The sequence below is a fragment of the Harmonia axyridis genome, chromosome 1, assembly GCF_914767665.1.
Source record: "Harmonia axyridis chromosome 1, icHarAxyr1.1, whole genome shotgun sequence".
In the NCBI taxonomy this organism is placed as follows: Eukaryota; Metazoa; Arthropoda; class Insecta; order Coleoptera; family Coccinellidae; genus Harmonia; species Harmonia axyridis.
The window spans coordinates 86919741-86937760 of record NC_059501.1 but is presented as its reverse complement, the minus strand read 5'-3'; the positions used below and the strand labels follow the sequence as shown (position 1 = coordinate 86937760).

Genomic DNA, 18020 nt, shown 5'->3' with positions numbered 1-18020 from the left:
AATGATTGCCCTATGGTTTATATTGGACAAACAGGAAGATCTTTCAATAAAAGGATAAAGGAACACCAAAAGAGTTATACATCTGATAGTTCGTTTTCAACCTAGGCGAATCACTTAAAAGAATGGGACCATACCTTCAATAATAACTTTGAAATCCTATATAAGATTCATTACAGGTATACAGATACAAAAAGAATGATAGAGCGGATTTTGAGAACATTTAATCCTCCAAGAATACACTTCGTCCTCAATTCTATGAATGATTCAAAACACTTTGTTTTTCTGATTCAGTTTAGTTAGAGGAGGATGTGTGTACATTTCAAGACCCCAGGTTTAAAAGAATAGAAAGATTCGTCGGTTCTCAATTCAGAATAAAAAATTTTTGACCACTGAAATAGAGAAATGTCTAAAAATCACAATGCATAGGGATCAGAAAAGCAAGGTTTCAAATGAAAAAACTTTACCAACGATTTAAAAGACGGCATTACATTTCGAATGTGGAATCTTATATTATTATTTTTAGAACTCTTTATTGCTAAATTCGTATGTTTGAATCTTATATCCAATTTTTATATTTTTTTCATTGATAATATCCCAATTCTATTCATATTTCTTCGGATGAAACCACTTTCTACTATTATATGAATAATTTTAATTCAATTCTATCTATCAATTTGTTGTAATTATTCCTGAATAGAGAGTTAAGTGATCATTCAAACTTTTATCGTAATGCAAAACGCAATTATTCGAATAAATATTCAATGAATATTCGAATATTCAAATGTAGTGGTAACTTAATAATAACATAAAAATTGTTGGCAATGTTATGCGACCCCTTTTCAACCACGCCACTGAATGAATTTTCGTATTATTTCTGCGCCATCTATAGCTCATGATTCAGCGCCATCTATTATCGAGTTACTTCTCCACTTTGGGTAGTCAATAGTGTTCGATATATGCAACCCGTAAAACATTGGTTCCAAATACAGAAGCGACTCCAAGTGACCAGCTCCTTGCCGTCAAACGGCGGTTGGCTTACTATCCTTTCCTTATACTATGGTAATACCATAGTATAAGGAAAGAATAGTAACCCAACCGCCGTTTGACGACAAGGAAATAGTCACCAGGGGTCGCTACTGTAGTTGGATTTGGATTTGTAGAAGTAACTCGATAATAGATAGCACTGAATCATGAGCTATAGATGGCGCAGAAATAATTCGATAATTCATTCAGTGGCGTGGTTGAAAAGGGGTCGCATGACATTGCCAACAATTTTTATGTTATTATTAAGTTATCACAAATAAACGCCACTGGCGTAAATGCTTATTACAGAGCGGAAAAAATATCAAAATATAGAAATCTTCTGACCACTCTATTTCAAATATTTTAGTTCTTCAAAATAACACCAATTTTTTCAGAGGGCTCCACTTTACAGACCAATTTTTGACAGTAAAATTCGAGTTAAACGTGAGTACAACTAGATGGCGCTCAACATCAACAAAATCGAAAAAAGCACTACACTGGCTTACTATCCTTTCCTTATACTATGGTAATACTTACGATGTAAGTCAATAGATGGCACTTGTAAACAGATTTATAGATATACCCAAAGTGTTTCACAAATCATTTCGTGAATTATGGTGTAGGTGGAATTTTGACAAAAAGGGGCTATTTTATAGAATTCGTTCCTTCAGGAAAAACGGCTGGAGGTGATTTTGAAAAGTTATAATCAGAGCGAACTGGAAAAAATTTTCATTCACATTGGAAAATATAAAAAAATGTCTCAGTTAAGTAGGATGTTTCATATAAGTCAAATATTGGTGAAAGTTAATAGTTCAGTTTCACTCATCCAGATTTTCGCAGTCCCAGTTGACTCCAATAAGGGATGATTCCCTTAGCTTGAGAAAAAGTTGTTCCAAGAGTGGTTGATAAAAAGCCTGTATTCTGTGCTGACTTCAACAATATTATAACGGAAAAGAAGAAGCCTAAAATTCATAAAATTTGGAATAAACTGATAAATAAAATATTCATTCTTTCATTTACCTTGGATGTCATGTGGCTTTTAAAGAACTTTGTTGAACTATGCTATTTGATCCCGTTTAGACGGAAATTTCACAATTTCTTCCCAAAATACCAAAACCATAAAGAAAAGTGAAAATAGCAATAAACGCAATCGTTCTACCATAAGAATGAGAGAGCATGAACCAAATTTTCGAGCACATGGCGCATCAAACAACTTCGCAAAAAAAGAAAACATGTATTGTTGGAAGCCTACGCAGGAATCTTTGAAATAATGTAATTTATTTTTTCGGCAACCGTCCGGAAAGTGCTCACTTCCCGGACGCTTTTTCTCTGGGAAAGTAGCATTTCCCGGCCTAGTCCGGAAAGTACGTACTTCCCGGACTAGGCCGGAAAAGCATCATAGAATCCATAGCAACCGAGATACCGGCTGACAGTTCATATGGAATTAGTTGTCAAAAATTTGCATGTTTTTTTATCGCAATCGCAATAAAATATGGAAAGCAGCAGCGATAGTGTTATTTCACATGGTTGCCGAAAAAATATTGTACGCAACACGCCCGAAAATGGTGTTTTTGGACTCACAGACTTCCAGGACTCGCTTACGCTCGTCCTGGAATTTTGTCTATTCGTCCAAAAAAACCCTATTTTCCGGACTTGTTACGTAAATTACTATTTCGAAACTCGCATCCGCCAAATTACTGTCACAATAATTCATAATTACGCATTAAATTCGTGAATTATGTGTGACGAAATCGATTCAATACCACAAGAATTAACAGAACTTGCGAATTATTTTCAATATAATGTCCAAATCATATTGACAATTGAAATGTCTTGAAATTTGATAGGATCGGAAGTCGATGTAGGCAACCACAGAACGAAAAATATAACTAAAAAGAATGCTGTAAATCATTCATTACAATGCTGTAATTAATTCATTACAGCATTGTTTTAGTACTCTAATGAACTCATTACGATACTGAAATAGAGGAAAGAATTTAATTTTTTTGTTCAGATTTGAAATTATTAATGAACATTTCCCTGTGTTATTATAAAATGTTTTAAAAAATAACTCGATTTTGTTCATATCTCGGTAGAAGCCCTTGATTGACCTATAATAATTTTTCTCTAATTCTGTGGTTATTCCGTTCATTCTTCCACATCTTGTAGAACAAAATCGTGCGAGAATATATCAGAAACGCACAGTTTTCATGGTTATATTTTATTATTCTATGTTGGCACTCCGAACTTTCCGCTACGGCTTTATCTGTCAATTCATCAAATTGCCTTAAAGAAATCAGTTCTGCCAACCAACATTTTTCAATGCAAAAATCACTAAATTATATTTATGGAAATATTTCATTAATTTCAATGAAAATGCAATGAATTAGAGAAAATAATGTATAATACTCGTACAGAAGGCTCATTCTACCACTCGTTCATTCCAAAACTCGCCACTTCGTGGCTCGTTTTTGAATTTTGAACTCGTGGAAGAATATCAATGCCTTCTGCACTTATATTATAAATAACTATTTTTGTTCAGATTTGAAATTGTTGGTTTTGTGTTATCATCAAAATTTTTCAAAAATAAGTCATTTTTTTCCATATCTCGGTAGAAGCCTCTGATTGACCTATATCGGTTTTTTGCATTCTGCAGAGTTCTCTTCTGTTAGGTTGTCCAACGACGGTTCTGACCAAAGAACCAGAACGGTTGCAAATGGTGCAGTCTTACAGATCCTTGACATCGTTCCTAGTGACCGTCTGTCATACGGGTGTCCCACCTGAGCGGTGATGTCATTCCCTGTCCGTGGGCAGAGCCTGTGATGTCCAATTTTAGAAATGTGCGAGAAATACCTACACGCTTGACTCCGTTTCAGCGCGAGGCTCTGGGACTTTGAGGTGGCGCAATACAGCGTCGAATTTTCTGAGAAAACTGCGGTCAGACGGTCGGTCTGTCTGTATATGGAGGGAAAAGGAGATTCGTCCTTCGCATTCTGTATCGACGTCGTAGATGGCTGTTGAGATGATGGCGTAGTTTGGAAATTGTTGTGGAATGCGAAGAAGAGTGGGTATAGAGAATCTTTTGGTGTTGGTTGTTGCAGTCGATGAGGAGGCTTCCAGTCAATTTTTTAAATCGTGAAGATGATGTTTCGAAATGAAGTTGAATATTTTTTATCTGGACACCAAAGTTTTTTCTCATTTTACCTTCCCTTCATAAGATGTTCCACTTAAATTTGGCATAGATTTTCCAATGCAAATCTACAAGGTGATATTTTTTCTGGAACAGTGCCCGCTTCTTTCCTCCAGAACTTTTTTTTGTTGGATCGCCGGTAGTTCAGCAATATTAAAAAAGAACTTCGGTTTAGTACTACACATTTTGATTTGCAGTTTTGTCGTATCTGCTTCCGATTTAGAGATAAACATTTCATTAAATTCTATAGTAATCCTCAGGAATACATGTTCAAATTATGTAGGTATTATAAAGACCCAGTTAGGAAGCTGTGGTGAATAAATTTATTATAGGTTTTGGTATTTATTTACCCACTTTTTAACGAAGATTTACAAAGATTCGATAAACTGGAATAATCATCACAAAAAAGTAGGACCGTTAGGAACACCCTGTATTTTTTCGTTATATTTTTCCGATATTCGATATTCTTATTACTAGTGAAACTTTCGTTAACACTATTGATTTCAAAAAAAATTGAAGGACAAGTAACAATCATAAAATTAACCCCAATAAAGCCCATTATATTTACATTTGACATAAATTGTAAAATAATAAATAAATTAAAAAAAAATTCTGAAAGTCCTTTGAAAAATTACGTAGCATTGCATCATTTTCATTTTTTCTCAGCTCCAGAAATGAAAAATGAAAGACCCAAATTCAATAATCAATTATATCAAATATTGAACCACAAGATAATATTTACTCAGAAACGTTTTTTGTTTCAATTGTACTGAAGTCTATTAAAAAGAGATTTTTAGTGAATAAGAACAATGTAATTGATTACAAAATTTTTTTTTGGTGTTATCAAATAGGTGCAAAATTTTTTTTGGTGTGAATCCTTGTCGAAAATTAAAAAGGGGCTCTCAAGTAAATAAAAACTCCAAGCCTCTTCTTCAAAAGTAACAGGCACCGAAAAATGAGAAAAAATATAAAAAAAAACCCATTCCATTTTGGAATAGTTTAGCAACAATTTATCAGCTCATACATTTTTTTTTCCATCTTTTTTCAAGTAACAAAAGTAGCTACACTCACAAAGCAATATCCCTCAAACTAATGGTCAGACTGCTGTGAAATTTTGACACGTATCGTTTGAAGGTTGGTACAAACAAAAAATCATATGGATTCAATATTAGCACTGCCATCTGTGCATCAGATCTTGTACTTCTCAATTGGCCTAATAGCACAGTATAAGGAAAGGATAGTAAGCCAGTGTAGTGCTCTTTTCGATTTTGTTGATTTTGAGCGCCATCTAGTTGTACTCACGTTTAACTCGAATATTACTGTCAAAAATTGGTCCGTAAAGTGGAGCCCTCTGAAAAAATTGGTGTTATTTTGAAGAACTAAAATATTTGAAATAGAGTGGTCAGATTTCTATATTTTCAATAAATATTCAATGAATATTCGAATATTCAAATGAAGTGGTAACTTAATAATAACATAAAAAGTGTTGGCTATGTCATGCTACCCCTTTTCAACCACGCCACTGAATGAATTATCGTATTATTTCCGCGCCATCTATAGCTCATGATTCAGCGCCATCTATTATCGAGTTACTTCTCCACTTTGGGTAGTAGTGCTCTTTTCGATTTTGTTGATTTTGAGCGCCATCTAGTTGTACTCACGTTTAACTCGAATTTTACTGTCAAAAATTGGTCCGTAAAGTGGAGCCCTCTGAAAAAATTGGTGTTATTTTGAAGAACTAAAATATTTGAAATAGAGTGGTCAGATTTCTATATTTTCAATAAATATTCAATGAATATTCGAATATTCAAATGAAGTGGTAACTTAATAATAACATAAAAATTGTTGGCTATGTCATGCGACCCCTTTTCAACCACGCCACTGAATGAATTATCGTATTATTTCCGCGCCATCTATAGCTCATGATTCAGCGCCATCTATTATCGAGTTACTTCTCCACTTTGGGTAGTCACGAAATGCAACAGTAGCGACCCCTGGTGACTATTTCCTTGCCGTCAAACGGCGGTTGGCTTACTATCCTTTCCTTATACTATGCTAATAGGTATCGAATCTGAAATACTATGATAGTGTCTCTAACTATTTAGCCATAAAATTTTGTGGGGTGCATCTGTGTGTTGCATTAATTCTACGATATTTATTTTTTAATTATTTGCTTTGTTTTTGAATAGAAATATTTATTTAGTACAGTGAAATTTTCAAGGGAAAGTTTCTGAGGTTGTATCGTCGAAAAAATATGATTTTCTCTCAGTCTATTTTATTAATCGAAAAAAAAAAATTCGACTTTCGATCTATCGTTCAACGACAAGTCCCACCTGTCGCTTCGACAGGAAACACCGACAGACGTCAAACCGGAAACCGCCTGCTACAAATAAGGTACCGTGACGCTGTTGCTACACATGGTCCATCCCATCACCGTCGACCTTGTATGGTATGGAGATCCAGCTTTATGATGTTAGCGGATACCTACAACAGTGCAAATAATTGCTATTTGATGTCTTTCAATCTGTGAATTCGAAAAAAACAAAAAAAAACGTTAATTTTATGTCAACGCAAGAGTTAACAATTGTTCATTTGCAAACATGAGAAACGGGATCAAGACTAGGTTGAATGGAAAGTCAAATGAAAGGAAAAAAACGAAAAGTCAGCTGAAGAATATACTTATCTGTATAAGAAGTTATTTAACTAATGTGTTTATAGGTAGAAAAAACATGTTTGAAATATATGATTAAAAAATAGAGAATATGTAAATCAGTTCTTGGAATCAAAATTTTTGTCTCTTCCACGATATACATAGAGTGCTGAAATACAAAATAAAGTTTATTATATTATTTATTTATTATATTATTTATTTAAAGTTTATCTGGTATGGATATTCATTGTACCAATACAAATTCAAAAGGAATTTGCATCAGTAAAAGTATTAATAGTAATAACTTATAACAAAATATCAAAAATACAAAAAAAAGGAAAATTAAAAAAATACAGAATCTAAAATTATTATCAATCATCATAAAAATATGCATCAATTTAAATTGCAGACAATTTAGAAAAAAGTTCTCATTACGCCTCTTCCGATCAATGTTTGGTACAAAAAAAATGATTCGAAACAATAAAAAAATATAACTCAACTAAAATGTCGGACTTTTCTCTTCGTTCATGATAAATAAAGGAAATTTGCCAACTGAGTGACGTCGAGAGAAGAAGCAGAGAGAAAAAGAGAGGGAAACAATAACGGCAATGTCTTAATTAGAACCTGGAGGAAGCCCTCATCATCTTCTTCGAGATCAGCGATGGCTATAATTTGGCCTCCTAGTAACGTCTGATGGTCGTTATTATGCTTTGTCGGCCATCTGTGACGACTCGCGTGACCGTCGACTCTACTAAGTTGTGTTTTAACAAGGCTGAAGGGAAAATCCGAAGGAAAATCCTGAGCAAATAGTCCTCAACAACTAATTGAGCTTCTTTGCGCGGTTTCTCTCTTGACGTTGCGTCGAAGTCTCCATAGAAAGTCTTGCTAAAGCTCTGTTTAGAGTTGTTAGGTCGCTGACAAGCTGTTGAATCAATCTCTATATTGCTTACAAAACAAATTTTGTAGAAGATAAATCACGATTCATTCGAATTCTTATGAAATGAAAATTTTATATAAATGAGAATGATGACAGATGAAAACTAAATCGAAAACTAATTATTTTTATGAATGAAATTAATACTACAATTAGAATCAGCAACATAGCAAAGAGTTGACAACACCATAATTATTTAGAGGAGAGTGTACGCAATTCTTACATGTCCCCCAACATGGTTAGATTACGTTGTCGGATTATGATATATTTTCAAATCCACAATTTTACTAACGGGTGTTTTTTTCGAGGTATATAACTTTAAGTTGGCATAACTGTTTAAGACAGCGAACGATTTAACAGCTGTCAAGTGATTTATTCTCAGTTTAGTTTGGCAATTCATTATGAATAGACGCCCGAACAACGCTTGCAAATAGTGCAATTTTATTTGGAAAATAATGGTTCTGTGCGAAATACGTATCACGCACTACGTCCATTTCATTTTGTTCAGCGATGAAGCGCACTTCTGGTTGAATGGCTACGTCAACAAACAAAACTGCCGCATTTGGAGTGAAGCTAATCCTCAGTGTATGTCGAAACACCGTTACATCCAGAAAAACTGACTGTTTGGTGCGCTTTATGGGCTGGTGGAATCATTGTTTCGTACTTTTTCAAAAACGATTATGACCAGAACGTTACAGTCAATGGTGATCGGTATAGAGCCATGATTACTAACTTTTTCATTCCTGAATTGAACAACCGTGATGTCCAGGAGCTGTGATTCCAACAAGACGGCGCAACATGTCACAAAGCTCGTGCCACAATCGATTTATTGAAAGACACGTTTGGTGACCGCCTAATTTCACGTTTTGGACCTGTGAATTGGCCTCTAAGATCTTATGATTTAACACCGCTAGACTACTTTCTGTGTGGCTATGTAAAGTCATTGGTCTATGCGGATAAGCCACAAACCCTTGACCATTTGGAAGACAACATTCGCCGTGTTATTGCCAATATACGGCCACAAATGTTGGAAAAAGTCATCGAAAAATGGACGTCCAGACTACATCCGAGCCAGCCGTGGCTCGGATATATGCCAGAAATCATATTTAAAATGTAATGCCACAAGATTATCTTGCGGATGAATAAAATTCATGTCAATCGAATAATCCATCATTGTTTTATTGCAATTTAAAGTTCTATAGCTCTGAAAGAAACACCCTTTAGAACTAGAATCTACACTTCTTAGACGGGTAGTTATGTTATAATTCATTATTCAAATTAAGTATTATCATAGTCTAGATTAGTTTGTTGTTGATTGCAACCGTTTACACCTTCCAAACGTACATTCCTCATTGCAAAAGCGTTTCAATAATTGAGTACACCCACAGTAAAAATACCAACGTCCACCCACGTCAGTTTCCTACTTCATCAGGCGTCGGAATCTCCGGCGTAGGTTCGCGTCTTGACCCACCGTCGAAATCTCCAACCGCGGGGGTGTCAATTATCGAAAAACGCCAATACCAATACCTCACATTCACCCCACGGCCACCGCCCGCGCGCCCGTTGTCCAAATCGGGCGAAAAGGTTAAAAAAAAAATAGCGCAAGCCGACGCCCGCGATACCGCCTCCCACGCGCCCGCCCGTGCCCTCACCACCGCGAGCGAGGCCGGTGCGAGCGCGCCTCCTTCGATTTAGTGCAGCTCGCGTCGTCGGCACGGCCACCTGACGTGAAAACACCTGTCCATCGACGCGCATGACGTATCAAACGTCAACAACGACTTGGATCAGTTTGTAATTTTCGGTTGTATCTATCGCTCACGTCTGTTTGTTTGTTTGTTTTGTTTGTTTTTGTGACAACGTGCGGGAGTTTAAGCGTTGAAAAAATAGTTTTTGTTCGTTTTGTGTTGAGAGGTCCTGTTGGAGGATCCTTTTTCGGTTTATTGGTTGGTTTGTTGTTGGAAAATTCGTATGGGTTGATATTGTTTCAAAAATTGTCAGTTCTTGTTTATTTTATGGTCTGCTCGATTTTTTTATCGAATACTCGAGTACCTACACAGCCATAATATCTACGAAGTTGATTTTTATTTTTTATTTCCCGAATTGAATACATAATCATTAGTTTGACTTTAAAATTGTTATCTTCAAACATTGATAGACATACCTCTATTTGTTTTATCTGTTTTTTTATTCAGAAATGTTTCACCTTTTCAAAAAATAGTTTCATTTTTTTCTTTTATGTAGATATAAGATATTTTTTCTCGAAGTATTAAGTTTAGAAAAACGAATTTTTCTTCATATAAGTCATTAATCACGTTGTCATTAAAAAGAAAAGGAAAGTTGAACAAAGAATTTAATAGGTAGATAAAACAAAAGATATAATCGTAGAGCTACAGGCTTACTTTGAAGTATTGGATTGACTAAGTATTTACTTGATGGAAATTCAATTTGAAGAAGCTACTGTGCAGCGAAACAATTTATAGAATCGAAAAATGGAAATCTAATAACTGTCTTTTCATTTAAAATTCTCAAATCTGATACTTACTTCAAAATATATATTATGAATCCAATTACTTGTATTTCCTCCAAAATCAACCTCTTCAAGATTTGGAAATCGACTTCAGTTGAATTTTTTTCATGTCTTCTATAAAGAACAAACTTTTACTAGGAAATGATTATTAAAAAAATTGGTAAGAGACTTCATGAGAAACTAATTATTAAGTTTTCGCCAAAAATTATATCGTGGTGCTGAATACACAAAGCTTCAAAAAATCATATAAATTTTTAGCTCTGTTTGTTCTTTATTCTTTCATTTTTGTTTTCATTCAAGTTTTGTTGAAAATGTTCAACAATAAGTCATCAAAAATTTATTATTCAGTATCTTTTTTCGATCTCATTTTTACTTTATCACATCTAGAGTGATTTTTCTTCAATATGACAGATTAGTCGAACCAAAAAACATGAGGCTTTAAATTGAACCAAATGTCTTCAATTTTCACAAGTAAATTCACAAGGCTACGATAATTTTGAAACGAGCCTCATCAATACATCTGAAGTCAATCCTCAATTATTTATCTGACTCTAAAATAAAACAAATGTTAAGAAATACTGAAGATCGTCTTTAACAGTTGAACATCTATTGAATCGATCTGTGCGAATTTTCCAACAATAAAGCAACTCCGAATAAAAACAGATAGGTACCTGAATAAGAACACTATGAACAAACTACCATCAACAACAACAGAAAAAATCAAAAACATCGCCGGAAAACCTCAATAACTGCGTTTACGAACACTCATGTCACCTCAATAAACCTTCACAAAAAAAAATGTCGATGTACCGTTTCGTCAAAGACTCCGGAACCTCTTCAGGCTCCGCCTCAAAACGCCTTTTCGTCCAGGGCACGTCAAGCAACCCCGGCGTCCATCACGGGCAGCCCCTGAACCCCAGCGACGCAGACATAGCCCTTCAGGCCGTCTACACTAAGAAACACCTCTCCACCGAGGTGCTGGGCAGCTCTATCGAGTCCACCAAGACCAGTAGACGCAACGAAGATGGCACCAGGAGGATCGTAACCAGAATCGTGAGGAAGGTTACCACCCTGACCAGAGGGGAGGAGAACAGCAACGTGGAGGACCTCAACAGGAGGGCCGCGGTGCGGAGTATAGAAGCTGGTGGAGAGGACGTGGCTGGAGCTCACAGGGGAAGCTACAAGGCGGTGAAGAGAGTCAAGGTTAGATCTTTGTCAGGAGGGCGGTTTGAATTTGAACATGTGGTTTTTGGTAATATTGTTGTCAGAACGGGTGTAAACACAAATACAAAAATACCAATAACGCTTGAAACCAACTCATATTAAGAATATACATTTATTAAATAAAGCGAAGAAAATTTTGAAAATTTTCGGTTAATATTTATCATTGTTGGAAGATATTCTGAAATATCAACATCTTCTCTCGTACTGAGGATAGCTTTCAGCATGGAATAATAATTGACTCAACCATGATGTAGATACTTTTACCTTCGAAGACAACTGGGAGAAGAATGAATTCTTACAATCTTTACTATTAAGAATGAAATCATTACATTTTCAGATCGCTAGTTCGTCTTTCTTATCAATAATCCATGAAACGTTTGTAAATGTATTCATATTTTTCCCTGATTTCATTCGGTAATTAATTCAAGATGACATTTTCTGCAACATTTACCAACTTTGTTGGTATGCTCGCTGTATATTTTGATAATTTTGGAAAGATAAGTGATGACCATGAATTTTGTCTATACTAAAGGGTGTTTTTTTCAGAGCTATAGAACTTTAAATTGCAATAAAACAACGATGGATTATTCGATTGACATGAATTTTATTTATCCGCAAGATAATCTTGTGGCATTACATTTTAAATATGATTTCTGGCATATGACCGCCACGGCTGGCTCGGATGTAGTCCAATCTGGACGTCCAATTTTCGATGACTTTTTCCAACATTTGTGGCCGTATATCGGCAATAACACGGCGAATGTTGTCTTTCAAATGGTCAAGAGTTTGTGGTTTATCCGCATAGACCATAGGCTTTAAATTCACAGAAAGTAGTCTAGCGGTGTTAAATTACAAGATCTTGGAGGCCAATTCACAGGTCCAGAACGTTAAATTAGGCGGTCACCAAATGTGTCTTCCAATAAATCGATTGTGGCACGAGCTGTGTGACATGTTGCGCCATCTTGTTGGAACCACATCTCGTGGACATCATGGTTGTTCAATTCAGGAATGAAACAGTTAGTAATCATGGCTCTATACAGATTACCATTGACTGTAACGTTCTAGCCATCATCGTTTTTGAAGAAGTACGGACCAATGATTCCACCAGCCCATAAAGCGCACCAAACAGTCAGTTTTTCTGAATGTAACGGTGTTTCGACATACACTTGAGGATTAGCTTCACTCCAAATACGGCAGTTTTGTTTGTTGACGTAGCCATTCAACCAGAAGTGCGCTTCATCGCTAAACAAAATAAAATGGACATAGTGCGCGATACGTATTCCGCACAGAACCATTATTTTCGAAATAAAATTGCACTATTTGTAAGCGTTGTTCAGGCGTGAGTCTATTCATGATGAATAACCAAACCAAACTGAGAATAAATCAGTTGACAGCTGTTAAATCGGTCGCCATCTTGAACAGTAATGCCAACTTAAAGTTATATACCTCGATAAAACCCTCTATATAAACCAATCGATTGTCAAGGAAAATATTTCATACGCAATTAGATTGTCATCGAAAATCTTCATTTATTTTGAAAAATTCTTAATTTATGATAATGCTGATTGCGTTTCAGAAAAAGTTGTTGGTATGTGTACCTCCTAGTAAAAAAGCACATTCCCGAACTGTTTCAAGAGAATAGCCAACTGGTCTTCATGATACGCTTTCGACCGTCTAAATGTTGATGTCACTTATGATGGCATTTCTGTGGTATATGATTTACCTGCATACCTATCGCTGGCCTCCTGTCTACCATATGTTCAATAGGACATAACTTAATTGCTCGACTCTAATTGAGGGGTAACCGCCAGTATAACGAAAATAACGGTTTCATAGAGGAGAATCGCGATATTTTTTTAATTCGTAGAGTCACGGTTATTTTTACATTTCTGTGATTTGTTTTTTCTTGTACGAACGTTAAGATGGGAGATATGTGTAGGCGCTTGTGATCTCAGGTTCTTGTAGTTATCTCTTGATGTATCGTAATGATCGGTGTAACGAATTAAAGATTGATCATCTGCGTTAGGTAGATTGAGATGAATTGCCTCAAGAAGAAATGATCAAACAGGATACGTTAGAATGAATGAGAATCCAAAGAGATGGGAATAACTATTTATTCGATTCATTCTTCAGAGAATTATTAGATTTTCGATTGTTATAAAGGGTTTTACAATAAGAGGTTTGATTTCAATCTAAAAAAAAATCGAGTATATTTTTAGAGAAATCAATGAATGTTGATAAATAATGTTCTTGATAATTTCAAGAATTCTATCTTTAAAGTGTTTATCGATTGTGGGGCATATGCTTTATTTTTCACGTGGTCTCAAAGAAAAAAGTCCAAAGGTGTTAAATCACAAGATCTCGGTGGCCAATATTGTTCACCTCTTAGAGAAATAACAAGGCCAGAAAACTTGACCCAAGATCGTTGATGAATCGAAAAACCTGGGATTTCATCAACACTTAGGGCAACAACAGCAAAATTCGAAGTTTTTCTTAAGCGACGCACACGGTTTCAATTCTTCACATCACTAACTTGTACCAACAGCTCAAATTTTTTTTCAGTTCCACTATTGTCGGTCTAGAAGGTGTTTCCCGACAACCCAAAAGCCTTTAGTTGTGACTGCATAAGTTTCACCCTTTTTGTAGCGAATTTTAATAATTTCGATGATTTGTTGAAGCATGTATAGTTCCATTTTTATTTTTACTTGTCGAATGTCGAAAACTCACAGCTTCTAAAGCGAATGACCTATTCAAAATTAACCCTCTTATTGGAAAATCCTGTAAAATTAAAGTTGACTGCACTTGATACAGATTTTTCAATAAAAATATTAAATTATGTAATTTGATATAATTATCATTCGACATAAATTTAAATCAATTGAATATTCATATTATTCAATATAACTATTAAATCATTCATTATTTACATTGAATAACCTTCATCATGTGTAGACTCATTAGAGATTCATTTTTCCTGCAAAAGATTAGAATTTCGACAGACTTGACAGACCTAGCACTGTGTTCTAATTGTTGGATTTCCGCTCTAAAGAAAAATTGCACATTTATACAGGGTGTTTCCTAAACATGCGGCAAAAATTCAGGGGGTTGTTCCTTGGACTATTTTTAGCATGTTTTGTCCTTGGATGATTTTTGAAAAACCTCTTTGTTTCGAAGATACAGGGCGAACAACATTTTTCATATTTTTAAAATTAATAATAGTTTAAATAAAAATGCGTACCGCACTGTGTTTACTAAGTAGGTACAATTTATTTTTAAATTTGTTCAACAACATTCCAATGACTAAAAACGGCCAGTTTTTTGACTAAAAATTGATAAATCATTAGTTTATACCACTCCAGTAGAAAATGTGGAAGACTTGCGAAATCGGATCATTGCTGGGTGTACTTAATAAGAAATGATCCTGGTGTTTTTGAAAGGGTTCGGCAGTCAATGAGGAGAAGATTGGATGCTTGTATGCTGGCTAGAGGTGGTCATTTTCAACAGTTTTTGTAGGTTGAGTTGAATTTTCATGTAATTTTTCATAATAAAATGTTATTATCTGAAATTTTGTTTCCCCTATATCTTCGAAACAAATAGGTTTTTCAAAAATCATCAAAGGACAAAATATTCTTAGAATAGTCCAAGGAACAACCCCCTGAATTTTTGCCGCATGTTTAGGAAACACCCTGTATAGCTAGTTAAAAATAATAATGATCAGAACAAAACCAATATTCCCTCATACAAATATTTACTGTTTGTCGTTCAATGTTTGCCTGAATATTTTATTAGATGATGTCAACATCGTTTTATACCAGAGATTTAACAACGTTTTAATCTATTCGGGTCGGCACACATCTTTTTTCATCCATTATTCCAGCTAATTATCGAGGAAGCTTAATGTTCCTTAATTAGCGTAAACTAATTATTTACACGATTGTCTCTGGGATTTATTGCTGCTGTCCCCAGACTCTGTAACCTCTTCCCAAGGTGTTGAGACTGTTCTGTACCGACAAATTCAACTGCCTAATTGCAGGTTTTATCCAGTTCTCTTGTTGCATCACGTGTGCAACTTCGGAGATCCTGTTGCATGGCATCACCCATTGTTCTTCTCCGCTCTTCCTTGAAGTGGATTTTTCACTTGAAGTTTTTTCGCACTAACGTTGATTTGAGCACTTTTATTTTTTATTCGCAGAATTGTTCACTATTTAGGCCAATTTTAGACGATTTTCCGTAATTCTTGTCAAGGTTGAAGAGCGGTGTTGTTTGTGATTTTTTTCGATTGTTTCCTGGGAGCGCTGATGTCACTTCCTGTTTTTTCTTTGGAAAGCCGCGAACGCATGGGTAATGGGCCGTTTACACGAGGTCGTTCGTTCCAATACTTACAATTACGTACAATAGGCTTAATGGATTGGAGCGTAAGCTCGTCGAAGGTTCTCGTGTAAAATACCCTTAATGCTCATGCAACATTTTTCTTCAACATCTCACTTTCTGGTTAGAATTTTGGGCAACTACCATTGGGATAATCGATCAGACTGTCATTATCCAATTCGCAGAGATAAAAAAAACCTTAAAGCTGTATTTTGATTATTGATTTTGATATTTTCGAAATAGTGAGCATGACCTTGGAACCATGAATACTTGGTTAGGCCATCGACGGCATGGCCAGTATATCACCATAATTTTTGGCTCTTGGGATTATCGTTAGGTATTTGAGAGCATTCCAGGAGCCTCAGCCGCAGATTTGAACATATTAAAGCAGACAATTAAAACCTCATAAGACTCGTTTCACACTTATACTGTTCGATTCGATTAGGTGCGTATTCGATTCGTTTTCGGTAGCGCCTAAAACGAATGAAAACTCTTCACACTCACTCAGTATAAGATTTGATTTCACGACTGGATTGATTGGACTGATGTAATCAGCCGCTCAATAGCAATGTCAAGTGAATCACACATTGCCAAATGTAAATTACAAAAAATGAGAAAATGAAAATAAAATAATATTTTCCCTTGCCGAAAACTTGATCGAACCGAAACTAAACCGTATGTGTGTAAACGACAATTGCTTTTGTGAACTCTGGACCCGAATGGAAACCGTTTCATGTCGAGGGGACTTTCGGTTCTATCAGTTATCTATTAGGTATCGAACACACACCGTATCACCGTTTCACACATTTCCGGCGGCTACCGAAAACGAATCGAATACGCACCGAACCGAATCGAACCGTATAAGTGTGAAACGAACGTTACTTTATGATGCAGACGCAAATCGACTAATATTTCGATGGCGTTATGTTCACAAATACCTTAGCTTATTGTATGACATCTACTATCTATTCATTTCGACTATAAATCATCACAGCCATCTATTGCAAAACGGCGGAAGAAAAGTTGTACACCTAATATACATATAAAGAACAAACGAAGGACAACATATCTTGGATTAGTACCGCAGTAGATTCAAGGAGATCCACCTGATGGAACGCATCTTCCGCAGGTTCAATCCCAACAGATAAATCCCCAATTGCACTTCGATTACCCGTACTAATATCATGCCTAATAATCTCAGCAAACAATGGTCTCGGTAACTTTTCATTCGACACGTTCGGCATTTCGTTCTCTCCTCGTTAAACCCAGCTGTTAAAGGCGAACGTTTACTTTCATCGGCTGTACCTTAAATGGCAACTTGTCCCAGCGAAATTGGTATTTGAACTTTGCTATTATGCCTTATAGAACGGAGAACCCAACTCAGAGTCGTACTGCCGGCTTCCAATGTAGGGTATGAATATTAAGGAGGCGATGCTTACCAAATGAGAATCGCGGGAAAAACAGTCACGTAACTACTTCCTCTTGCCTATTGGTGTTCCGTCTTTGAGATTTATCTTTGGTCGGACGAGGAAGTGTTTCTGAAGTCGATAGTCTGAGAATTTGGCGTTTGGGCGTGATTGGAGTTTATCTTGGGGTTCCAAAGGGTTCTGTTTCGAACCTTGTTTATTCGGAATCTATTAAAACGTCATTAAGTTGTGGAATATTTTTGCACACCTCTTCTTCGTTAATATAGATCTCCGAAATCAACTGACCAGAATAACGAAATTCACGGAAATTCATAACTTCATTCCTAAAAGAGGATTTCCATCTGTCTCAGCATTGAGCATCTTGTAGATGACCGACGAAAACAATGTCCTATGTTTCAGTAAAATTTCGAAGCAATTTGGGGAATTTCGCCAAACTTATGTATTCTTATTCATTGCGTACAACCTTTTTCATTTGAATATTTGAAGAAAAAGGGGCAACTTTCAAAATTTTCGATATCATACATATTTTTTGTGAAATGGCATAAAGAATTTGTTTATTACGAAATCTTCAATAACAGTCGAATTCAGTGTATATAATTTATCACTGTGAGATAAAAAAAATATACAGGGTGCTTCCAAATTAGACGTGAACTTTGAAGGACTTGTTAATATGACTC

The 18020-nt window shown here is 35.6% G+C and overlaps 1 protein-coding gene across 39 annotated transcripts in view; it reads left to right on the top strand.

Moving 5' to 3' along the window:
- LOC123678678 (dystonin) overlaps positions 1–18020 on the top strand; it is a 257561-nt gene that overhangs the window by 167615 nt on the left and 71926 nt on the right. For 2 of the 39 annotated variants that reach the window (XM_045616050.1, XM_045615913.1), the window contains exons 1-2: positions 9496–9740; positions 10923–11527. The exons of the other annotated variants lie outside the window; for them this stretch is intronic. In XM_045616050.1, the coding sequence (XP_045472006.1) occupies positions 11123–11527 (405 nt within the window). In that variant the 5' untranslated portion in view covers positions 9496–9740; positions 10923–11122. Of the gene's footprint in view, positions 1–9495; positions 9741–10922; positions 11528–18020 lie in introns of those variants that run through there. 39 annotated transcript variants of the gene reach the window in all.